At 36.9% G+C, this 26784-nt stretch overlaps 1 protein-coding gene across 2 annotated transcripts in view; it reads left to right on the top strand.

Moving 5' to 3' along the window:
* ACBD6 (acyl-CoA binding domain containing 6) overlaps nt 1-26784 on the top strand; it is a 234328-nt gene that overhangs the window by 84171 nt on the left and 123373 nt on the right. For both annotated transcript variants that reach the window (XM_032652400.1, XM_032652408.1), the window contains exon 6: nt 13965-14054. In XM_032652400.1, the coding sequence (XP_032508291.1) occupies nt 13965-14054 (90 nt within the window). The remainder of the gene's footprint in view (nt 1-13964; nt 14055-26784) is intronic.

Below are 26784 nucleotides of genomic sequence, written 5' to 3'. Positions count from 1 at the left end.
TTATAGTTGTTTAAAAAGGAGCAAAATTTACTAATCACTTTTAATCATTTTTCTCATTCTTTGATAATGCAGTGAAGATGATCAAAATGACCAGAAGGTGGCAATTGTTAGGAAGAGAACATGCAGTGATCGTAGATGATGCGTAGAGTAGATGATCAACTTCTGTATTAATTGAGGGCTCTCTGTACAGGTTAGCCCTTAATATTATCTCACTTTTAGGCAGCACCTTTCCTATAGTTTATTTTCAGTGACATCTGGAACTGAAAATGTAAGACTGTAATTCTACAGTAAAGTTTGTTCTCCTATAAATAATGAAAGGAGTCAAGAAAGATGTCGCTAGAGAAAAGTGGAAGCCAGATTGTGAAACAGTAACACCGGCTCTTCTGATTCCCACTTGGGTTTTTTTTTGCCTTTCAGGATCAGAATACATTTTATTTTAGTCAGTCAGGCACGATTGCTTCTCTTGATTTTATTGTCGTTTTTAATGTTTGTGCTCATGAGTTAAGATTTTTATGAAGTTAATACATGTAGATAGTTCAAAGGAAATCAAATAGTACTATAAGTCTTAAAACAAAAAATGTACTCCCTTATCTGCATCCTTCTCACATTTGATTCTAGCTCCCTTGAGGCAAAAACTTTCAGTGCTTTTAGTTGTTTCTTTTGCAATTTACCTACATAATTCTAAATAATATACTTGTATCTTGATTTTGCAAGTCTAAACATTATTGATTTTCTTCTATGTTATATTAGGATTTAGCTCTTTTACTCATCTTCCCACTCTCTCTCCCCACCCTCTTAACATAGTTATATCACAATTTTTAGTGTCAGTTTTCTGATTGCATCTCTATTATATCAGTGTTTTTATTATTATTACAAATTATACTATAATTAATGTAATATAGTCAATTATTATAATGTAACTATATTATTATGACTATGTAAATATTGTTTGTTGCTGAGCTATGGACTGTACTATGTGTATTAGTCAGCTTTTGCTGTAGTAAAAACAAAACCCCAAATTTCAGTGGCTAACAACATTTATTTCTTGCTCATATTTCAAAAGCCTTGGAACCAGTTGAGACTCTGCTGGCTTCTACTAGCCTTGTTTGTGCTCAGTTCATCTTGATTTCATATGTCTTCTCGTTCTGAGATCTAATCCCAATGGATAGACCCTATATGGGGCAGACAATAAAGGCAGATAGAACCAGACCCCACAAATACATTTAAAGCTTTCCTTGGATGTAGCATGTGTCACATCTACTCACATTCCTTTGTCTAAAACAAGTCACAAGGCCAAGCCCCAGGTCACTATAGTAGGAAGTCTGCTTTGATTGCAGGGAAGCAAGGCAAGGGTGGAAAGGGAATGAATAAATTATATAATTATGAATAATGCAATCTACATACCATGGTACAACATTTTGTTTTTCTTAAGGTTAATAATGGCCTTTTTTTTTTTTCTTGTTCTTCTGTGTTCCTATTGCAATTCTTTCCTCAAATTGCCCAGTAGAGGTCTTCTCTGTACAGTCAAGCGCATCAGGTAATCAATCCCATGGGTTTTTTTTAGCAATATTCCTCTGGAACCCTCCTTCCTTCTTCATCTCTAAACTGGACTGGTTGTTCTCTAGGCCTCTCGCATAGATGTCATTCTGGGATTATGCTTTACCACTGTCTTTGGAATTCTTTTCCCCTTTTTCCTGGATTTTTCTATTTTGTGGATCCCAGGTCTTCATCTTTTATCATTTACTTCTGTGTTTTGATGGAGTGTCTCCTCCACTAGCGTCCTCTTTTATTTATTTCCTGGTTTTGAAGGAGCATTTCCTTTAGTAGCTTCCTGGGTAAATGTTTTGAGATATTCCTTGTTGAAAATGTTTCTATCAGAGCTCTTGGTATATTCCATATGCTCAATAAAGATTTGATGAATTATGAGTGAATGAATGATTGAATGAATGAATGGATAAGCAGAAGCAGCATAGTATAATGGTGATGAGCTGGACTACCTGGGTCTGAGTGCTGGCACTGTCACTTCCTAGCTATATGACCTTTGTCAAGTTTGTTCTGTCTCAGTTTCCTAATGTGTACAATGGGAATAATAATAGTACCTGTGTCAGAATTGTTTTGAGTATTATATATAAGGCACTCAATCAGTACCTGAAACACTCATGCCAAGCGCTCAAATGTTAGCTGTCTTGATTATCCTTAGTGAATAATATGAATGAAGGATGATATAATGAAGAGGAAGGTACAGAGATTTCCCATATGACCCAACATTATTAACATGGTACTTTTTTTTTTTTTAAAACCAAGGATGAACCTACATTGATATATCATTATCATCCAAAGTCCATAATTTACTTTAGGGTTCCTGTTGGTGTTGTATATTCTATGTATTTGGACAAATGTATAATGAAATATTCATCATTACAGTATCATACAGACTCTTCACTGCCCTAAAAATCCTATGTGCTCTGAATATTAATATCCCCCACCCCCCTGGCAACCACTGATCTTTTGGCTGTCTCCATAGTTTTGCCTTTTCCAGAAGGCCATATAGGGCCATATAGTTGGAATTGCATAGTATGTAGTCTTTTCAGATTGGCTTCTTTCACTTAGTAATATGCATTTGAGCTTCCTCCATATCTGATGGCTTGAGAGCTCGTTTCCTTTCAGCACCGAATAATATTCCATTGTCTAGACGTACCACAGTTTATTTATCCATTCACCTCCTGAGGACTTTTCTTGGTTGCCTCTGAGTTTTGGCAATTATGAATAAAGCTGCTATAAACATCCATGGACACGTTTTGTGTAGATGTAAGTTTTCAGTTCCTTTGGGTAAATAACAAAGAGTACAATTTGTAGATGATATGGTAAGAGTATGTTTAGTTTATTAAGAAACCACCAAATTGTCTTCCAAAATGGCTATGCCATCTTGTATTCCTCCCATCCATGAATGATGCTCTTTTGTTAGGTACATACACGTTAAGAATATTTACATCTTCTTGGAGAATTGACCACTTTATCATTATGTAATACCCTTCTTTATCCCTCATAACTTTACTTACTTTGAAGTTTGCTCTGACTGAAATTAATATAGCTAATCCTGTTTTTCTGTTGTGTGTTAGCATGGTATTTTTTTGTCTGTCCATTTACTTTTAATCTATATGTGCCTATATATTTCAAGTAGGTTTCTTATAGACAGCATATTGTTAGTTTGTGTTTTTTTTTTTGGGTTGTGTTTTTGATCCACTCTGACAATCTGTCTTTTAATTGGTACAGTTAGGCCATTGACATTCAAAGTGATTACTGATATAGTTGGATTAATATTTACCATATTTGTTACTGTTTTCTATATGTTGCCCTTATTCTTTGTTCCTGTTTTTGTCTTCCACTCTTTTCCTGCCTTTTGTGGTTTTAATTGAGCATTTAATATGATTCCATTTTCTTTCCTTTCTTAGCATATCAGTTATGCTTTTTTTGACCTTTTATAGTGGTTGTCCTAGAGTTTGCAATATACATTTATAACTAATCTAAGTCCATTTTCAAATAACATGATACTATCATGGGTAGCGTGAGTGCCTTATAAAAACAAAATATTCCTAATTCCTCCCTCCTGTCCCTTGTATCATTGCTGTCACTCATTTCACTTACATAAAAGCATACATAAGCATGTATATATGCATACTATATATGCATGTTTGTATATTAGTACACACATAAGATATATATGATACATAAGCATGTATAATCAAATACATTGTTGCTATTATTTTGAACAAACTGTTATCTTAGATCAATTAAAAGTAAGAAAAATAAAAGTTTTTATTGTACCTTCACTATTCCTGCTTTGATGCTCCTTCTTTCGTTATGTAGATCAGTTTCTGACCTACATTATTTTCCTTCTCTCTAAAGAATTTCTTTTAACATTTCTTGCAAGGGAGGTGTATTGGCAACAGATCTCCTCAATATTTGTTTGAGGAAGTCTTTACTTCTTCACTTTTGAAGGATAATTTCTCAGGATACAGAGTTCTAGGTTAGCAGGGGTTTTTCCTCAACAGTTTAAATATGTCACTCCACTCTCTTCTCACTTGCATGGTTTCTGAGGAGAAGTCTGATGTAATTCTTATCTTTGTTTCTCTATAAGCAATATGTTTTTTTTCCTCTGGCTTCTTTCAGGGTTTTTCTCTATCTTTGATTTTCTGTAATTTGAAAATGATATGCCTAGTGTAGTTTTTGAAGCATTTATTTTGCTTGGTGTTCTCTGAGCTTCCTGGATATGTGGCTTGGTGTCTAGCATTAATTTGAGGAAATTCAGTCATTGTTTCAGGTATTCATCTGTTCCTTTCTCTGTTTCTTCTTCTGGTATCCCCATTATGCATACATTGTATCTTTTGTATTTGTCCCATAGCCCTTGGATATTCTGTTCTGGGTTTTCTTTTTTTTTGTTCCCCAGTCTTTGTTCTCTTCACTTTTCAGTTTTCGAGGATTCTATTGATATATCTTCTAACTCAGAGATTCTTTCTTCAGCCATGTCTGGTATACTAATAAGCCCATCACAGGCATTTTTAAAATTTCTGTTACAGTGGTTTTTTTATCTCTATCATTTCTTTTTGGTTACTAGGATTTCCATTTCTCTGCTTACATTGTCTGTCTGTTCTTGCATGGTGTCTCCTTTATTCATTAGAGCCCTTAGCATATTAATCATAGTTGTTTTAAATTCCCAACCTGATAATTCCAACATCTCTGCCCTGTTTCATTCTGATGCTTACTCTGTTTCTTCAGAGTGTGGATTTTTTTGCCTTTTGGTTTGTCTTGTAATTTTTACTGATAGCTGGACTTGATATATCAGATAAAAGGAACTGCTATAAATAGGCCCTTAGTAATGTGGTGGTGAGGTGTTGGGGAGAGAAAGTGTTCTATGGTCCTATGGTTCAGTCTCAGTTTTGTAGTGAGCCTATGCCTCTGGACTGGGAATCTCACAAATGTTTCTCTTTTTGTTTTCCTACCCCTTTAGTTGGGACAGAATGGCTGGAGTGGACTGGAGTTGGGTATTTTCCTAACCCCCAGGTCAGTTAGGCTCTGATAATACCCCAACAGGTTAGGTGCTGGTTAACGAGTTTCCCCTGAAGGCAGGCGGTTTTGAGAACAATAGAGCTTTGGCATATTTCAGAATGGTTAATTCCCCTTCGCCCTGCCAGAAGCATGAGGGGATGTTTCTCTGACATTTATTGTGGGAACCTCCTCAAGCTCCTAGAAGTAAATCTCACACTATTGGGGGGTGCGGATAGAGGGGTTGAGTAGATGCCCTTGGAGTTTTTAACCCTCAGAGTTGTCTGCACTGTGCCTCCAGCAATTCATTAATTACAGTCAGGTTTTCTTACCTGGCTCTGGTTCCCCAGGTGGTTTCCACTTGTGAGGCTCTGCTCCAGGATGTCGAATTCATCTGTCTCTCTAGTCTCAGGGGCAGTGGTTTGCCCTGTGTCTTTCCCTTTCTTATGGATCTAAGAATTGTTGATTTTTTCAGTCTCTTCAGCTTTTTTGTTTGTTTGTTAGGATGGAGTGGCAACTTCCTAGCTCCTTATATATGGAACCGGAAACGAAAAGCCCACTTAACTTTTCACGGTCACTTTTTCACTGGAAATGATTGTGTATGTACTATATTATCCCTGTTAGAATTCTCCATCTTTCAAATAATACTATTTTATACAGTGTGGGTTATAGTTTACAGAGTACTTTCCCCATATTTACAACTCTGTAAGGTACTTTCACTTATTACCGTGTTGTCTTTACAACAGCCCTGTAAGGTAGATGTTATCCTTATTTCACAGACAGGAACTATTTCAGAGATGTACACATTACTTGTTCAAACACATATAACTGCTAAGTGGAAATGCAGGTCTGAGAGAGTATTCTTTCCACCACTGGATTTAAGAAGGATAATCAATTTCCAGTCGACCCTGCTACTGTTGTGCTCTGATTTGCAACAATTTCTTTTATAAAATAGTCAAATCCACCTGTGACCTCTGCAAGGATCATTGGGCAGCAGTGATAGGGATAAAATAAATGTCTAGAACTCAAATAGCTTACACTAAACAACACCATTTTTGTGTGAAAATAAAAGTAACACTTGTAAAATATCTTGCTTCTGTCATTTAGTGACACTGATATAGTACGGTTTCCCAGGTCTTCCAGTTTGTTACCCATGCAGCTGCCTTTCCCCCAAGTCTGCCAGAACACTTGTGTTTCCATGAACAGATGAAGTGCTTACACATTCATAGACTGAGACGCCCAGAATTCAGTTGGGTTCTCTCATTGCTCCAAGCAGATTTCTGCCCTTTCAGCCATGACAACTCAGGCTGGGCTCTAAATACTGATGGCAAGTCCTTTTATTATTAATCAGGGATTTGTATGAATTAATTTAAGAACGTGAGGGAGGTGGGAGCTTAAAATTAACATCCTAAATAAAATAAAGGGTACTGCTTCATGACACTTAAAGCTCTGGCAAATAAAACAAGTTTGCAAGCTTTGATGATGGATTAAAAGTATATAATCTCAAAGTTAAGTTGCTAGCTAAATACTTTTAACCCCTTTATCAGAAAAAAGACATTTCCCTACTATAATAAGTTGGGTAACAATTACAATTTTGAAAGGATATCCTGGTCTTCTAGGTGTTTGCCTAATATTTGAGCTTGAGTTATTTCACTGCTCATTGCCTAAGATTCTTTGGAATGGTATACAACGTTATTTAAAATGTTCATTCAGCAGATTCAGCCCAATTTCAGTCTTTCCCTGAGATGATTAAAAATTACATTTATTGCACTTAAAATTTTTTGTGAGCACATAGAGAAATTTTAATTATAGTCGTAACACGATAAGCCACATTTGCACTCCCACATATTGAAATAAACATAATTATTATATTGCCTAAAATGCTTAGAATCTATAGCTATCATAGCACATGAACATATATATATATAAAATACCTTTTAAGTAAAATATTCCTATTCTATAATGAAGTTATTTTATTATGCAGAAGTATAGTTCCTGGTGTGTATCTTTTATTTAAGTTGTAATCGCTACAGATATAGTAAGGCATATATTTCTAATTTGAGAAAATTACGTGGTGTTTCCTACTGATATGGTAATTAGGACGCTGTCTATATTTCATGTAATAAAAACAGTTTTGTAGTTATACTTACTATTCAGGACGCTAGAGGTTCCAAGTTTATAGCATCATGGTGTTCTATGTACTCATTTGTTATTTAAATTACAGCTTTTATTAAATTTTTTAATCATTTGCAGAAATGTTTGGAAATTGAGGTGTAGATAATATGAAGAGAAATGTGAAGATCTAAAAGCTTATACATTTTTTAAAATGGTGCTTCAATTTTTATTTTTTGAGTCAGTTAATATAACTCTTCACACATGCCACATATTTATAGTTCTTCCAAGAAAATATCTTGGATGATTTAAATAATTTATAAAGTGTACTTAATGTATGAACAGAATATTTCTTATCAATCAAAAGGCACATATTATGTCTGCACAATTCTTGTCACACAATTTATTTCTCAGATTAGTGCCATATACAGTAGACACTGAATACGTGCTTCTTAGTGATTTTAAATAATATTTTATTTATTTCTAATTAATTTATTTTTGGCTGTGTTGGGTCTTCATTGTGGTGGGCGAGCTTCTCATTGCGGTGTCTTCTCTTGTTGCGGAGCACGGGTTTTAGGTGCGTGGGCTTCAGTAGTCGTGGCGCACGGGCTCAGTAGTTGTGGCGCACAGGCTCTAGAATGCAGGCTCAGTAGTTGTGGTGCATGGGCTTAGTTGCTCCGTGGCACATGGGATCTTCCCAGACCAGAGCTTGAACTCATGTCCCCTGCATTGGCAGGTGGATTCTTAACCACTGTGCCACCAGGGAAGTTCCTTAAATAGTATTTTAAACTTTTACATTAATTTAAATTTGTTTTAGAACAAATGTAGCAATATAATAATATTTGAATGAATTAGGTGACATTATTCCGGTGCAGCTATCATCACTCCCCTCAGAAGCATTCATACAATTCATTGGTTTTTCCATAGATTTTTGTCTAATACACTCAAAAATTCCTCTTTTATTGAGCTGCTACTTCAGTTAAGTTCTTTCTGTCCTTTTGAAGGTCTAATTTTATACCATTTTCCATGTTTATTGATTCTTTCAAATACTTTGAAGAAGATCACCTTTCTCTTGACTCCATTCCGTTCTGCACTTGCTTTGTTTTAAATTTGTGGCTCATGTCAGAATACAGTTTACATGCTTTTGGTTTGAGAAACTGCTGCAAAATCTGGCAAAACAGACAGTACTAACCTAACAAAAAGCAAAAGGTTTAAGAGGCAGAGTCAGTGTACTAAGGCTCAATTTATGCTTCTATTTAAGAAAGGAAGGAAAAAATGCATCCTCTTAAATAACTTTCTACACTTGAGTATATGTTAGTTTGGTTATGTAGTTGATTAACATATTAATTTGAAGGAACTTTATTCACACTAATAATTGAGAAATGCATTCTAAACTGTCAAATTATGCTCATTTGTATTAATACAGGCAGCACCATTTAAAAATCAAGCCTATGGTAATACTTTACACCAGAAACTCGTACTTAATGCAAAATGAGAAAATAGTGAAAGTCATTTAAATCTTATGAGCTTTGGCAGCATACTTCTTTTTGGAATTTTTTATCATGGTAAAATATACATAACAAAATTCACAGATTTAACCATTTTCAGGTGTACAGTTCTGTGTCATTAAGTACTTTTACATTGTTTAACCATCACCACTGTTTTATCTCCAGAACTTTTTCATCTTCCCCAACTGAAATTCCAGACCTATTAAACACTAACTCCTCATTCCTCCCCTTCCCACAGCCCCTTGCAGCCACCATTCTACTTTCTGTGTCTATGAATCTGACTACTCTAGGTATTTCGTGTAAATGGAATCATACAATCATACACAAGCTCTCTTGAGACTGGCTTATTTCAGTTAGCATAATATCTTCAAGGTTCATCCATGTTATAACATGTCAAAGTTTCCTTCCTTTTTAAAAATGAATGATATTTGTATGTATATACTGCATTTTGTTTATCTAAATATCCATCTGTGGACAGTTGGCTTGCTTTCATATTTTGGCTATTGTGAATAATGCGGCTGTGAATGTGGGTGTGCAAATTTTTGTTTGTTTTTTTCCAACACTTTATTATGAAAATTTGTAAACATACAGGAAAGTTGAAAGAATTTTACAGTGAACATCTATATCCCTACCACTAGATTCTACCACTAGTTATTTTACTGTTTGCTTTATCAATATCTAGCCGTTTCTCCATCCATCAATTGATCTATGTTTTTGATGCATTTCAGAGTATTTTATAGACAATAAATTTTCTTCTAAATGCTTCAGCATACCTATCATTAACTAGAGTTCAGTATTAGTTTGGTTCTTCTTTTAAGGTAACGTGTGTATATACAATGAAATGCACAAATCTGAAGTGCACGTTCAATTAACTTTGACAAATGCACATACCTGTGTAACCAAAACTCCTGTCAAGATATAGAACATTACTGTCACCCCAGAAAATTGCCTCATGCCCCATCCCAGGTGGTTCTTTCTCCTAATCGTACAAAGGTAACCACTGTTCTGATAATTCTTCTACCATAGATTGGTTTTGCCTGTTCTAGAACTTTATATAGATGGAATCATAATATGTACTTTTTTGTGTAAGGCTTCTTTCATTTAGCATAGTGTTTTTGAAGTTCATTGATATTGTCGTATAGATCAGTATTCTTCCTTTATATTGCTGACTAATATTCCATTGTATGAAGATGAATTCATCGTAGTGTATTTATCCATTATCTTCTGATGGACACCTGGCTACCTTATTATTATCACTGGATTACTTATTATTTTATACAGGATGAAGTAATATCTCCCTTGCTTACTCCATAACCCTTTAGTTACTAACATTATGGCTTAGTAAATGCTTATAAAGGGAGTTTCTAAAGTAGTGTATTTAAAATCCTTCTGAATTCCCTGATAGCTCAGCAATACCATTTCCTTTTACCTTAGATCTTAGCCAGTGAAGGAGATCAAGTATTCACTTATTTTAAATGTGTATTAGCTTCCATGCTAGCCACATCTTGCGATCATAAACTGCCACCCAGTCCTACTGCTGTCTGAGTTTTTGAAAGAACGTTGTTGGTTCACTAATGAGAGGTGGGTGGAGGTAGGAGGCTTTGTGTAGTTTCTGGTGGTTGCAGGTGGGGGAGTTCTCACTGTAGCCAGCTGCTACAATGGCAGCAGCAAAGGGTAGAAGATAGGGATAGGAGAGAGGAGGCAGAGACACTACAGGTTATTGGTAGCTGAAGTCAATCAATTGTAAATTGAAACCCAATTTTTTGGAGAGAGAAATTCAAGTCAACCTATTTGCAGTATTTCACTTAGTAATTAGACAGTACTATACCATACCATCTTTGATAAAATGGCAACTCTTAACAAATTTAAACATACCAACTTTGCCATGTTTTTGTCTACTGTATGTATGGTGTACATGCTTTGTTTGTATCTGTTCTCAAAATACCCTAAGAACATCGAGTCATTTTATAATACCATCTCTTTTCATTTAATTTGTGATATCCAGGAGAAACCTAATTTTTAAAAATTCTGCATGGTTTAAGAACAAGTAACCAAGGATATCAAAGAAGCATATAAAATATTAAGACTCACTCTGTATTTTCCAGAAGGTATGAAAGTAATACCACTTAATAGGTTAGCTGCCACCCTGCACTTTCCAAGCACTTTAGAGTCATTCATCTGTCTGAGGTAAGACGGTATTTGCACCCTTGGTTAACAGATGGGAACTCTTTCTTCCCTGCTATGTTTTACTGTATTTGAATTCCAGAATTTATCCAGAGCTCTCCAAACAGTGCTTGTGGTTTTCTGCTGACCTAACAAAGATTCCTTTTAATAATGGCTTTCCCCACAAATGTCCCAAATAGTTCTGCGATATTCTTTCAGAAGTTATTAAAACTAGAAGCAGACAAACAATCATCAGCTTTTGTGGTAACAGTAAAAATAAATTTAACTTGAAAATTTGTAAGAGATTATATCATTCATAGAAGATAAAACAATTATATCTAAAAATAGGTAAAGTATCTCATAAGTTTGTATAAAATCTTTAAGCAAATATAAATTTAATGTGCACCTAATTGATGGTTTTCCTTCTGGAAGAGAAATTATGGAATCCTGTATCTAAACTAATTTAGTAAATTTAATAATTGCATTATATTGGTCCATATATGTTTATGGTTAACAAAGAGAAAGGAGAGAAACCACAGGTGTTATTTACGGATTTTATCAGTAGGGGTTATGAGGATAGATAGATAGATATGCAGATATCTATAGGTAGATAGATATCTATAGATGGATATGCAGATATCTATAGATAGATAGATAGATATAGATAGATATGCAGATATCTTCTCTGCAAATTACTGGTTATTTATTACTTGAACTAATAACCTTAGAGTATGTTTACAGGAACTCTACAATTTGAAGAAGTAAAGAGTTATTCAGATACCTGGTTGTGCTGATCTTTGTTCATTTAAATGCAGGATATTTGAAGGCAAAAATTCCAAAGCCTGATTTACTTTATCTATGCTTATTTACAAGTATGTTTAATCCTGCTCTTGTTTTTGAACTTCTTAATGCTGCATAAAAATATTAATCATTAGGTGGTCTTAATGTAGCTATCTTCAGCCCTTCTGCAGAAAGTCATTATCAGAGAATTCATTCTAATTCAAGGTTAATTAGTGTACCATTAAAATAATGTGTTACAAAAATTAATTACATTGCAGGTCAGAAAACCTGTTAAAAAGCATAGTGTAAATGTCTGAGAGCACATCATCCTCCTTAAAACATTGCTATACAAGTGCCACCCTTCTAGAAAATATATCCAAAGTGAAAATCACTACTGAGGTCCAGTCATAGGTGTTTCGTCTAAAGTAAATTTTTGGCACCACATATGGGAAATTTAAAATGTAACTCCCCATTAACAATAAAATGCGTTGCTTCTCTGCTTTCCCACCGAAACAGCTAAGGATTTATAATTTAGCATTAGTCTATATAACCCTATTGGGTTAAACCTAAGGAGAAATCAGGAATCTGGTTGAGAAATAGAAATTATCTGTACATCTTGTAGTAAAAATACTAGATATATTAATATTATGTTTTCTTACTTAACTATTAGATACTTCTGGTAGGTTCCCTGTATAAGTCTATCAGGCATCATTTTAACTATGTAGTAATTCTTGTTAATAATTTAACATAATAGCCATAAAATGTACAGTTAAAATTAGAACTGAGAATGATACAGACTTTGACATTTTATCTGATTATTTTAATGTAAAAGCTGTGAAACGATTACATTGAACTATAAAATATTTTATACATTGGTATTAGTTCTGAGCGTCTAATTAGAATATCTGTCTATTCGTATAGAGGGTTTTGAAATTAGTGCTCTAGTAACACTAAATCAGTACACATTAGAGCTGGAGAACATTTAACATAGGCAACTCTATTCTCTACTCCACAATACATTTTTTACTTGGCTTTCAGAATTGTCTCCATTTAAAAATTTTTTAGTGGGCTCTGAGCAAAGTAGTTTTGCTGTTACAATAAACTGTGAATGATTTGCCCACGTTTTAAAATGTTTTGCTTCCCTTCCTCTTTGGATTTTGTGTAAGCCTATTGCAAAACAGATATTCACAGGTAAGTAAAAATAAATTGAGCAAATGAAAGAAAAAGAAAAGGACAATTTGTAAGGAAGAAGTTGTCTTACTTTTTGTTTGTTTCAAGAATAGTTCCTGGTTTGATTAGTTGAACTGATAGGTATGTGAAGAGAGTCTGTAAGGTTAAGTGTGTGAGTTTAGAAAAGCTTTCTTGAAAAGTGCTTTTTACTTTAAAGTCATCTTTGTCCCAGCTTATATCTGCTTAAATCTTTTCTAAAATGACATAAAGCAGGGATTTCAACTTAATTTGGAAAAACATTCCATTCTTTAAAAAATGACATCACTACCACCCTGAAAAAAGTAGTGTTAAGCCATACATCACTCATTTCTTCAGAAAAGCCCTTAGCTTTGGGGGTTTTGTTTATTCTTTGGACTGAGTAGGCTCCTTTCATTAACTAAACCAAGATGTCTGACAGTGGAGAAAAGAATTAACACATTGAGAGTAACCGTTCATCCTTGGTAGACAACAGTTAAAATTAATGTTTCATATTTAGTACTTTTGTCTCCTGACAGTTAATATCTATTCTGTTTTACAAGTGGCTTTCACAGTCAGCATTTGAAGACAAACACTAGCAGACTTTACTAATGTTTTGGGGATATTTCAGGGTGTAAATTTGGGATATGAAGAGGAAATGCTTAGTTTCAAAGTGATTAAATTTTCTTACATTTTAAGGAATAAACGAGTAAATTTAGATAAACTGCATTTAGATTATGATCTCTACCTAGGTTTAAGTACTTTTTTTTTTTATCCATAGGATTTTTTTCACCAGAAGTGGACATAATTTAAAACTATCTCTGACTTTTATAGAGTACTTTAAAATTTACAAAGCATTATTTTGTAACTCATTCATTCAACAAATGTTATTGGTATTATTGTTGTTAGTGTTACCCCCACGCTGTGGGTGAGGAAGCTGTTCAGGCTGAAGAAAGTCACTGGGCTAGTACAGAACAGATTCCAGAAGTAGAACTCAGGACTTTCTATTGATTTCCAGTCTGCTGATTTTCCCATAGAACATTTTATATCAATCATTCTTAGAATAGTTAATCTACATTTTTGTATATTACTCTGTCTTTCTTCAGGCCTTATATCTTTTATATGGTCCCACACTGGATTAACAAATTCATTTATCTTTTTCTGTGTTTTTAGGGCAGAGCTCTACTCCATTGGGCTTGTGATCGAGGACATAAGGAACTAGTCACAGTCCTGCTACAACATAGAGCTGATATTAACTGTCAGGTAAGAGTGATGAAAAGGGAGCTTTTTAAAAAAAAATGGGGTAAAATCCACATAAGATAAAATTTACCATATTAACAATTTTAAAGTGTACAGTCGAGTGGCATTTAACAATGTGCAACCATCACTACTGTCTTGTCCTGCAGCATTTTCATCACCCCAGCAGTACGCTTGGTACCCATTAAGCGGTCACTCCCTCTTTCCCCCTCACTCCAGACCTTAGCAACAACTAATCTGCTTTCTCAGTGGATTTGCCTCTTCTAGATATTTCATATAAATGGAGTCATAAAATATGTGGCCTTTGTTTCTGGCTTCTTTCACTTGGCATATTTTCAAGGATTATCCATGTTGTAACATGTAACAGTACTTCATTCCTTTTTGTGGCTAAATAATATTCCGTTGTATGGATAGACCACATTTTATCAATTCATCAGTTGATGAGCAGTTGGGTTGTTTCCACCCTTTGGCAGTTGTGAATAATTGCGGTGAACAATTTGTGTACATGTTTTTGTTTAAACACTTGTTTTCAGTTCTTTTGGTTCTGTACCTAGGAGGAGAATTTAAGTTATATGGTAATTTGATGTTTAACTTTTTGAGGAACCTCCAAACTTTTCCACAGGAGCTACACCATTTTACATTCCCACCAGCAGTTCATGAGTGTTCCAGTTTTTCCACTTCTTCGCCAATACGCATTATTTTTCTGTTCATTAGCCATTCTAATGGGCATGAAGTGATATCTCATCATGGTATGGATTTGATTTGCATTTCCCTAATGACTAATGATGCTGAGTATCTTTTCATGTACTTGTTGACAGTTTATATGTCTTCTTTGGAAAAATGTCTATTTAAGTGTTTCACCCCTTTTTAAACTGAGTTGTCTTTTATATTTAAGATCTAAAAATTCTTTATATATATTCTGGACATTAGACCATTATCAGATGTATGATTTGCAGATATCTTCTCCCTTTCCGTGGGCTGTCTTTTCGCTTTCTTAATAGTGCCCTTTGGTGCATGTAAAGTTTTTAATTTTGATGAAGTCCAGTGTATCTATTTCCTTTTGTTGGTTGTGCTTTTGGCATCATACCTAAGAAACCTTTGCCAAATCCAGGGTCATTAAGATTTACCCCGAAATTTTCTTTCTTTCTTTTTTTCTCTTTTTTTTTTGACTGTGGCAAAATATATATAACATAAAATTTACCACTTTAACCATTTTAAGTGTACAGTTCTGTGGCATTAACTACTTTTACGGTGTTTAACCATCACCACCATTCATCTCTAGAACCTTTTCATCTTCTCCAATTGGAACTCTGTACTCATAACTAGCTCCCCATTCCCCACCCCACCCCCTCAGCCCCTGGCAGCCACCATTCTACTTTCTCTCTTCATGAATTTGACTACTCTAGACACCTCATACAAGTAGAATTGTACAATATTTGTCCTTTTGTGACTGGCTTATTTCGCTTAGCATAATGTCTTCAAGGTTCGTCCCTGATGTAGCATGTGTCAGAATTTCTTTCCTTTTTAAAACTAAATAATGTTGCATTGTATGTGTATACCATATTTTGTTTATCCAGATATCCATCTGCAGACACTTAGGTGACTTTCATCTTTTGGCTGTTGTGATTAATACTTCTATGAATATGGATAACAAATGACTGTTTGAATCTTTGCTTTCACTTCTTTTGAGTATATATCCAGAAGTGGAATTGCTGGATCATATGGTAATTCTTCATTTAATGTTTTGAAGAATCACCATACCATTTCCACAGTGGCTGCACCATTCTACCTTCCCATCAACAATGCACAATTGTTCCAGTTTCTCCAAATCCTTACCAACACTTGTTATTTTCTGTATTTCTGATATTAGCCATCCTGGTGGGTATGAAGTGGTATCTCATTGTGGTTTTAATTTCACTTCCATAATGATTAATGATGTTGAACATTATTAATGTTGAACAATCAATTTTGGCCATTTGTATATCTTCTTTGGAGAAATGTCTATTCATGTCCTTTGCCCATTCTTTAATTGGGTTGTTTGGGGTTTTTTTGTTGTTAAGCTGTAAGAAGTCTTTATATAGTCTGGATATCACCCCCTTATCAGATGCATGGTTTACAAATATTTTCTCCCATTCTTTGGGTTTTCTTTCACTCTGCTGATAATAGGGTCCTTTGATGCACAATAGTTTAAAATTTTGATGAAGTTCAACTTATGTATTTTTCCTTTTGTTGCCTGTGTTTTTGGTATCATATCGAAGAAATCATTGCAAAATGCCACGCCATGAAGCTTTTTCCCAGGTTTTAAGAGCTTTATAATTTTAGCTTTGTTTTTTGACCCAAGTAAAAGGTAACGTAAGGGTCCAGCTTCATTTTTTTGCATGTGGATATTCAGTTTTCCTAGCGCCATTTATTGAAAGGCTGTCTTTTCTTCACTGAATGGTCCTGACACCCCTTGTCAAAAATCACTTGACCATATATGCAAGAGTTTGGGATCTCTATTCTATTCCATTGGTCTGTATGTCTGTCTTTATGCCACTACTACCCTGGTTTGATTACTGTAGCTTTGTAGTAATTTTTGAAATCAGGAAGTGTGAGACTTGCAACTTGTTTTTCTTTTTCAAGATGGTTTTGGCTATTCTGGGTCCCTTAAGTTTCCATATGAATTTTAGGATGGATTTTTCTAATTCTATGAAAAAGTCATTGGGGTTTTGATGGAGGTTGCATTGAATCTATAGATCGATTTGGGGAGTACAGGTTTCCCTTGCTCTCTGAAAGTAAATCATTCCTACGAAACCTTTTGTAAGCCAAAATGATGTAAAGCAAAGAAGCAATTACCTTAGGACACATCTTGCTAACGAACGCACAAAGTAAACTGAGATAAAGCACAGACGGCTCACACAGTTAAAAGTTACGGTGGCTTCGTGCTGAGATAGTGCACAGTGTAGTTCCTGGAGAAGGGGCTAGATGGTGCCGCTCTTAGTGCTCAGGGTGCGCGCTGCCTCTACAGTAGCCAGCTGCAAAACAAAGGGCGAGCACTGATTTTGCTTTTCACCTTTTTTTGTAAAAGCAAAAATCGTCTTCAGGTTTCTTTCGGTTAGCAAAAACAGGTACTAATGTAGGTCTTTAGTAAAAGTGAAGTGGCATAAAGCAGACTTTTGAAAAGCACGAGATGCCTGTATTGTCATCTTAACAATGGTAAGTCTTCCAATCCATGGAATGGCCTTTTTTTGTGTCTCTAATTTCTTTCAGCATTGTTTTATAATTTTCAGTATACAGTACGTTTGCCTCCTTGGTTTAGTTTATTCCTGAGTATTTTATTCTTTTTTGACACTATTGTAAATGAAGCTATTTTCTAACTTTCCTTTTTTGATTATTCATTGTTAGTGTTTAGAAATGCAAGTGATTTTTGTGTGTTGATTTTTTATCCTGCAACTTGGCTGAATTTGCTTATTAGTTCTAACAGCTTTTTGTGGAATCTTAAGGGTTTTCTACATATAAGATATGTTCTCTATGAACAGAGGTAATTTTACTTCTTCCTTTCCAATTTGGATGCCTTTTATTTTATTTTCTTGCCTAACTGCTCTGACTAGACCTTCTAGTACTGTGTTGAATAAAAGTAGTAAAAGTGGGCATCCTTGTCTTATTTAGGAGTTTGCTTTTTAATTTAGTATAAATTATACTAAAGATAGATACAAAATGCTTTTCCTTTACGTAATATTTGTTGGCATATCCCTTCCACTTTAGTCCCCTCGGCCGCCTGGGCTCACCCTGAACTTTTCATCAAGTCTGAAATTTTCAGTTCTAATTATACTCTCCAACTCATTTCACTCTAAATCTCTTATTTGACTTTATGGAAATCCTGAGTCCCTTGACTGATCTGCCTTCTCCCATTTTAGTTCATTTTGTCCACTCTCATGCAATTATCCTCATCTTCATTCCCATTCCCTGTTTTTCAACTATGGTAGCCACCTGGCAAAACGCTAATTCTGATTACAGTTGCCTGCCTTCTATACATCTATACTCTGGGTCTGGGCAAAGCTAGAAAAAAAAATTACTCAGCCTGGATATTATCATAAGTCATGGTATCCATCTTTAATTTTGACTGGCAAGTCTTACGGTCTTTCTTATTCTCACATTTTCCCTTATTTCACAGACAAAATAGAAGACCTCTTTATCTCCAACCTGTCTCTCAGCCAGTAGCTGAAGCAACATATATTTCTTGGACACCCCTCAGACACTTCAAATGCACAGTGTCTAACACTGAACTTACCATCTCTCAACAGCCACCGCCCCCGCCCCCCCGTAATTGGCATCAGCATCCACCCAGTGCTCCAGGACTCATCCTTTATTCTTCTCTCATTTTCACACCACTGAAGTCCTATAGGTTCTGCCTGCTAAGTGTACCTCAAATCTGTCCACTTCTCTATTTCAGCATTGCCAACACACTAGTTTAAGCTTATTAAATTATTTCAGCAGCTCACAACTATATCCCTGCTTCTAATCTTGATGTCCTTCGATACATTTCCCACTTTTCATCTGGAGATTCTTTCTAAAATGCTAATTTTCAGGGGCTTCCCTGGTGGCGCAGAGATTGAGAATCCTCCTGCCAATGCATGGGACACGGGTTCGAGCCCTGGTCCGGGAAGATCCCACATGCTGCGGAGCAACTGAGCCCGTGCGCCGCAACTACTGAGCCTGCGCTCTAGAGCCCGTGCTCCGCAATAAGAGAAGCCACCGCAATGAGAAGCCCACGCACTGCAATGAAGACCCAACACAGCCAAAAATAGATAAATAAATTGGGGGAAAAAAGAATGAAATGCTAATTTTCAAATGTTCTCATTTACTTTTATTATTCTAAGGTAAAATCTAAATTTAATTTGCCCTATAAGACCCTTCATGATCTGGACCTTGCTTACCTCTCCACTTATTTCTCAGCACACTCCTAGCTTATGGTATGCTGAGTTCCACTGGTTCTGAAGAACTTGACATGCTGCTCACCTGTTGGCTGCCTTTTTTTTTTTTGAACATCTTTATAGGAGTGTAATTGCTTTACATTGTTGTGTTAGTTTGTGCTGTATAACAAAGTGAGTCAGCTATATGTATACATATATCCCCATATCCCCTCCCTCTTCAGCCTCCCTCCCACCCTCCCTATCTCACCCCTCTAGATGGTCACAAAGCACCAACCTGATCTCCCTGTTCTATGCAGCTGCTTCCCACTAGCTATGTATTTTACATTTCGTAGTGTATATATGTCAGTGCCACTCTCTCACTTCGTCCCGGCTTATCCTTCCCCTTCCCGTGTCCTCAAGTCTGTTTTCTACGTCTGCATCTTTATTCCTGTCCTGCCCCTAGGTTCTTCAGAACCTTTTTAGATTCCATATGTATCTGTTAGCATACAGTATTTGTTTTTCTCTTTCTGACTTACTTCATTCTGTATGACAGACTCTAGGTCCATCCACCTCACTACAAATAACTCAATTTCGTTTCTTTTTATGGCTCAGTAGTATTCCATTGTATATATGAGTCACATCTTCTTTACCCATTCATCTGTCAGTGGACAGTTAGGTTGCTTCCATGTCCTGGCTATTGTAAATAGTACTGCAATGAACATTTTGGTACATGACTCTTTTTGAATTATGGTTTTCTCAGGGTATAAGCACAGTAGTGGGATTGCTGGGTGATATGGTAGTTCTATTTGTAGTTTTTTAAGGAACCTCCATACTGTTCTCCATAGAGAACAGTATCAATTTACATTCCCACTAACAGTGCAAGAGTGTTCCCTTTTCTCCACACCCTCTCCAGCATTTATTGTTTATAGGTTTTTTTGATGATGGCCATTCTGACTGGTGTGAGGTGATACCTCATTGTAGTTCTGATTTGCATTTCTCTATTAATTAGTGATGTTGAGCATCCTTTTATGTGTTTGTTGGCAGTCTGTATATCTTCTTGGAAGAAATGTATAGTTAGGTCTTCTGCCTATTTTGGCATTGGGTTGTTTGTTTTTTTGATATTGAGATGCATGAGCTGCTTGTATATTTTGGAGATTAATCCTTTGTCAGTTGCTTCGTTTGCAAATATTTTCTCCCATTCTGAGGGTTGTCTTTTCGTCTTGTTTATGGTTTCCTTTGCTGTCGAAAGCTTTTAAGTTTCATTAGGTCCCATTTGTTTATTTTTGTTTGTACTTCCATTTCTCTAGGAGGTGGGATCTTGCTGTGATATATGTCACAGAGTGTTCTGCCTATGTTTTCCTATAAGAGTTTTATAGTGTCTGGCCTTACATTTAGGTCTTTAATCCATTTTGAGTTTATTTTTGTGTACGGTGTTAGGGAGTGTTCTAATTTCATTCTTTTACATGTAGCTATCCAGTTTTCCCAGCACCACTTATTCAAGAGGCTGTCTTTTCTCCATTATATATTCTTGCCTCCTTTATCAAAGATAACGTGACCATATGTGTGTGGGTTTATCTCTGGGCTTTCTATCCTGTTTCATTGACCTATATTTCTGTTTTTGTGCCAGTACCATACTGTCTTGATTACTGTAGCTTTGTAGTATAGTCTGAAGTCAGGGAGCCTGATTCCTCCAGCTCCGTTTTTCTTTCTCAAGATTGCTTTGGCTGTTCGAGGTCGTTTATGTTTCCATACAAATTGTGACATTTTTTTGTTCTAGTTCTCTGAAAAATGCCATTGGTAGTTTGATAGTGATTGCATTGAATCTGTAGATTGCTTTGGGTAGTATAGTCATTTTCACAATGTTGATTCTTCCAATCCAAGAACATGGTATATCTCTCCATCTGTTGGTATCATCTTTAATTTCTTTCATCAGTGTCTTATAGTTTTTTGCATACAGGTCTTTTGTCTGCTTAGGTAGGTTTATTCCTAGGTTTTTTATTCTTTTTGTTGCAGTGGTAAGTGGGAGTGTTTCCTTAATTTCAGTTTCAGTTTTTTCATCACTAGTGTATAGGAGTGCAAGAGATTTCTGTGCATTAATTTTGTATACTGCTACTTTACCAGATTCATTGATTAGCTCTAGTAGTTTTCTGGTGGCATCTTTAGGATTCTCTATGTATAGTATTATGTCATCTGCAAACAGTGACAGTTTCACGTCTTCTTTTCTGATTTGGATTCCTTTTATTTCTTTTTTGTCTCTGATTGCTGTGGCTAAAACTTCTAAAACTGTGTTGAATAATAGTGGTGAGAATGGGCAGCCTTGTCTTGTTCCTGATGAGAGTGGAAATGGTTTCAGTTTTTCACCATTGAGAGTGATGTTGGCTGTGGGTTTGTCATATATGGCCTTTATAAAATGTTGAGGTAAGTTCCCTCTATGCCTACTTTTGGAGAGTTTTTATCATAAATGGGTGTTGAATTTTTTGAAAGCTTTTTCTGCATCTGTTGAGATTATCATATGGTTTTTATTCTTCAGTTTGTTAATATGGTGTATCACATTGATTGATTTGCATATATTCAAGAATCCTTGCATTCCTGGGATAACCCCCCCACTTTATCATGGTATATGATCCTTTTAATGTGCTTCTGTATTCTGTTTGCTAGTATTTTGTTGAGGATTTTCACATCTATGTTCATTAGTGATACTGGCCTGTAGTTTTCTTTTTTTGTAACATTTTTGTCTGGCTTTGGTATCAGCATGATGGTGGCCTCGTAGAAGGACTTTGGGAGTGTTCCTCCCTCTGCTATATTTTGGAAGAGTTTGAGAAGAATAGGTCTTAACTCTTTTGTAAATGTTTGATAGAATTCACCTGTGAAGCCGTCTGGTCCTGGGCTTTTGTTTATTGGAAGATTTTTAATCACAGTTTCAATTTCAGTGCTTGTGATTGGTCTGTTTACATTTTCTGTTTCTTCCGGGTTCAGTCCTGGAAGGTTGTGCTTTTCTACTAATATGTCCATTTCTTCCAGATTGTCCGTTTTATTGGCATATAGATGCTTTTAGTAATCTCTCATGGTCCTTTGTATTTCTGCAGTGTCAGTTGTTACTTCTCCTTTTTCATTTCTAATTCTGTTGATTTGTCTTCTCCCTTTTTCATTTCATGCATCTGGCTAATGGTTTATCAATTTTGTTTATCTTCTCAAAGAACCAGCTTTTAGTTTTATTGATTTTTGCTATCATTGCCTACATTTCTCTTTCATTTATTTCTGATCTGATCTTTATGATTTCTTTCCTTCTGCTAACTTTGGGGATTTTTTGGTCTTCTTTCTCTAATTGCTTTAGGTGTAAGGTTAGGTTGTTTGAGATTTTTCTTGTTTATTGAGATAGGATTGTATTGCTATGAACTTCCCTCTTAGAACTGCTTTTGCTCCATCCCATAGGTTTTGGGTCATCGTGTTTTCATTGTCATTTTTTGATTTCCTCTTTGGTTTCTTCAGTGATCTCTTGGTTATTTAGTAGCGTGTGGTTTAGCCTCCATGTGTTTTTTTTTTTTTTTTTTTTGTGGTACGTGGTCCTCTCACTGCTGCAGCCCCTCCCGTTGCGGAGCACAGGCTCTGGTCGCACCGGCCCAGTGGCCATGGCCCACGGGCCCAGTCGCTGCGCAGCATGTGGGATCTTCCCGGACTGGGGGACGAACCCGTGTCCCCTGCATTGGCAGGCGGACTCTCAACCGGTGCACCACCAGGGAAGCTCCTCTATTTTTTTAACATTTTTTTTTTCTGTAACTGATATCTAGGCTCATAGCGTTGTGGTCGGGAAGGATACTTGATACGATTTCAATTTTCTTAAATTTACCAAGGCTTGATTTGTGACCCAAGATATGATCTATCCTGGAAAATGTTTCATGAGCACTTAAGAAAAAAGTGTATTCTGTTGTTTTTAATGAAATGTCCTATAAATATCAGTTAGGTCCATCTTGTTTAATGTGTCATTTAAAGCTTGTGTTTCCTTATTAATTTTCATTTTGGTTGATCTGTCCATTGGTGAAAGTGGGGTGTTAAAGTCCCTGCTATTATTGTGTTACTCTTGATTTCCCCTTTTGTGGCTGTTAGCATTTTTTGCCTTATGTATTGAGGTGCTCCTATGTTGGGTGCGTAAATATTTACAACTGTTACATTTTTTTCTTGGATTGATTCCTTGTTCATTATTTAGTGTCCTTCTTTGTCTCCTGTAATAGTTTTTAAAGTGTATTTTGTCTGATATGAGAATTGCTACTCGAGCTTTCTTTTGATTTCCATTTGCATGGAATATCTTTTTCCATCCCTTCAGACTTTCAGTCTATATGTGTCCCTAGGTTGAAGTGGGTCTCTTGTAGACAGCATATAAATGGGTCTTGTCTTTGTATCCATTCAGCCTGTTTGGGTTTTTCAGTTGGAGCGTTAAACCATTTATATTTAAGGTAATTATCAATATGTATGTTCCTTTACCATTTTCTTAATTGTTTTGGGTTTGTTATTGTAGGTCCTTTCCTTCTCTTGTGTTTCCTGCCTAGAGAAGTTCCTTTAACATTTGTTGTAAAGCTGGTTTGGCGGTGCTGAATTCTCTGAGCTTTTGCTTGTCTGTAAAGGTTTTAATTTCTCTGTCAAATCTGAGTGAGATCCTTGCTGGGTAGAGTAATCTTGGTTGTAGGTTTTTCCCTTTCATCATTTTAAATATGTCATGCCACTCCTTTCTGGCTTGCAGAGTTTGTGCTGAAGGATCAGCTGTTAACCTTAAGGGGATTCCCTTGTATGTCATTTGTTACTTTTCCCTTGCTGCTTTTAATATTTTTTCTTTGTATTTAATTTTTCATAGTTTGATTAATATGTGTCTTGGCGTGTTTCCCCTTGGATTTATCCTGTATGGGACTCTCTGTGCTTCCTCGACTTGATTGACTATTTCCTTTCCTCTATTAGGGACGTTTTCAACTCTAATCTCTTCAAATATTTTCTCAGTCCCTTTCTTTGTCTCTTCTTCTGGGACCCCTATAATTCGAATGTTGGGTGCGATTAATGTTGTCCCAGAGGTATCTGAGACTGTCCTCAATTCTTTTCATTCTTTTTTCTTTATTCTGCTCTGTGGTAGTTATTTCCACTATTTTATCTTCAAGGTCACTTATCCGTTTTTCTGCCTCAGTTATTCTGCTATTGATTCCTTCTAGAGAATTTTTAATTTCATTTATTATCTTGTTCATCATTGTTTGTTTGCTCTTTAGTTCTTCTATATCCTTGTTAAACATTTCTTGTATTTTCTCCATTCTATTTCCAAGATATTGGATTATGTTTACTGTCATTACTCTGAATTCTTTTTCAGGTAGACTGCCTGTTTCATCTTCATTTGTTTGGTCTGGTGGGTTTTTACCTTGCTCCTTCATCTGCTGCGTATTTCTCTGTCTTCCCATTTTGCTTAACTTACTGTGTTTGGGGTCTCCTTTTCACAGGCTGCAGGTTCATAGTTCCCATTGTTTTTGGTGTCTGCCCCCAGTAGGTAAGGTTGGTTCAGTGGGTTGTGTAGGCTTCCTGGTGGAGGGGACTAGTGCCCGTGTTCTGGTGGATGAGGCTGGATCTTTTCTTTCTGGTGGGCAGGACTGAGTTCTGTGGTGTCTTTTGGGGTGTCTGTGAACTTACTATGATTTTAGGCAGCCTCTCTGCTAATGTTTGGGGTTGTGTTCCTGTCTTGCTAGTTGTTTGGCATGGGGTGTCCAGCACTGGAGCTTGCTGGTTGTTGAGTGGAGCTGGGTCTTAGCGTTGAGGTGGAGCTCTCTGGGACAGCTCTCGCCGATTGATATTACATGGGGCCGGGAGGTCTCTGGTGGTCCAGTGTCCTGAACTTGGCTCTCCCACTTCCGAGGCTCAGGCCTGACACCCAGCTGGAGCACTGAGATCCTGTCAGACACATGGCTCAGAAGAAAAGGGAGAAAAAAATAGAATAAAATAAAATAAAGGTATTAAAATGAAAAATTTTTTTAATTATTAAAAAATTAAAAAGTAATTAAAAAAAGAGAGCAACCAAACCAATAAACAAATCCACCAATGATAACAAGCACTAAAAACTAAACTAAGATAAACATATAAATCAGAAAGTACTCAGTCTCATACAGTAAACCCCAAGTCTGCAGTTGCTCCCAAAGTCTGCTGCTTCAATTTTGGGATGATCATTGTCTATCAAGTGTTCCACAGATGCAGGGAGATCAAGTTGATTGTGGAGATTTAATCTGCTGCTCCTGAGGCTGCTGGGAGAGATTTCCCTTTCTCTTCTTTGTTCGCACAGCTCCTGGGGTTCAGCTTTGGTTTTGGCCCTGCCTCTGCATGTAGGTTGCCTGAGGGTGTCTCTTCTTCACCCAGAAAGGCAGGGGTTAAAGGAGAAGCTGATTAGGGGGCTCTGGCTCACGCAGGCCTGGGTGAGGGAGGGGTACAGAATACGAGGTGAGCCTGCAGTGGCAGAGGCTGGTGTGACATTGCCACAGCCTGAGGTGTGCCGTGCGTTCTCCTGGGGAAGTTGTCCCTGGATCACGGGACCCTGGCAGTGACGGGATGCACAGTTCCCAGGTGGGGAGGTGTGGATAGTGACCTGTGCTTGCACACAGGCTTCTTGGTGGCTGCAGCAGCAGCCTTAGCATTTCATGCCCGTCTCTGGTGTCCACGCTGATAGCCACAGCTTGCACCCATCTCTGAAGCTTATTTAGGCAGTGCTCTGAATCCCTTCTCCTCGTGCACCCTGAAACAATGGTCTCTTGCCTCTTAGGTCCAGAATTTTTTCCCGAACCCCCTCTCAGCCAGCTGTGGTGCATCAGCCCCTTTCAGGCTGTGTTCACGCAGCCAATCCCAGTCCTCACCCTGGTATCTGACCTCTGAAGCCCGAGCCTCAGCTCCCAGCCCCCGCCCGCCCCGGCTTGTGAGCAGACAAGCCTCTCGGGCTGGTGAGTGCTGGTCGGCACCGATCCTCCATGCAGGAATCTCTCCGCTTTGCCCTCTGTACCCCTCTTGCTGCGCTCTCCTCCATGGCTCCGAAGCTTCCCCCCCACCCACTCCCCGTCTCTGCCAGTGAAGGGGCTTCCTAGTGTGTGGAAGCATTTCCTCCTTCACAGCTCCCTCCCAGAGTTGCAGGTCCTGTCCCTATTCTTTTGTCTCTGTTTTTTCTTTTTTCTTTTGCCCTACCCATGTACGTGGGGAGTTCTTGCCTATTGGGAAGTCTTAGGCCTCCTGCCAGCATTCAGTAGGTGTTCTCTAGGAGTTGTTCCACATGTAAATGTATTTTTGATGTATTTGTGAGGAGGAAGGTGATCTCCACATCTAACTCCTCTGCTGTTTTGAAGGTCCTCCTGTTGGTCTTCTTAGATACTGTTTTCTGTCTCCTTTGTTCTCCCTCCTAGGCCTCAGTTTACACATCATTTCCTCCAGGAAGCCTTCCTTCACTCTGACCAGATAGACACCCCCACTTATATAGCTCCCTGTTCTTAAGCTCATCAAAGAGCTACCACAGTGCAGTCACCTTGTTTTGTAATTCACTGTTTACGTCCTCAGCACCACCATATACAGGTACCAGAGTATGCTTGTATGACCAGTGCCTCGTATGTCTGACATATAGTCAGTGCTCAGTAAATATTGAACAAAGGAATATCAGCTTATAAAGAAGTTGACAAAATGTTAGAAAAAATATATCATGACAACCAGAAAAGACCAAAGCATTTACCAGAACCTTTGGGGTATCCTTGTTATTTTATTAGAATAAATACTTCTTTCCCCGCTAGACATGTGTGCGTTCTTCTTGGGCCAGTTCCCTAGCTTCGAGTCATAGGTCAAACTCATAACCT

The sequence above is a fragment of the Phocoena sinus genome, chromosome 1 (assembly GCF_008692025.1).
Source record: "Phocoena sinus isolate mPhoSin1 chromosome 1, mPhoSin1.pri, whole genome shotgun sequence".
Classification (NCBI taxonomy): Eukaryota; Metazoa; Chordata; class Mammalia; order Artiodactyla; family Phocoenidae; genus Phocoena; species Phocoena sinus.
Note: the sequence above shows the minus strand (reverse complement) of the source record. Positions and strands in the feature narration are given on the sequence as shown.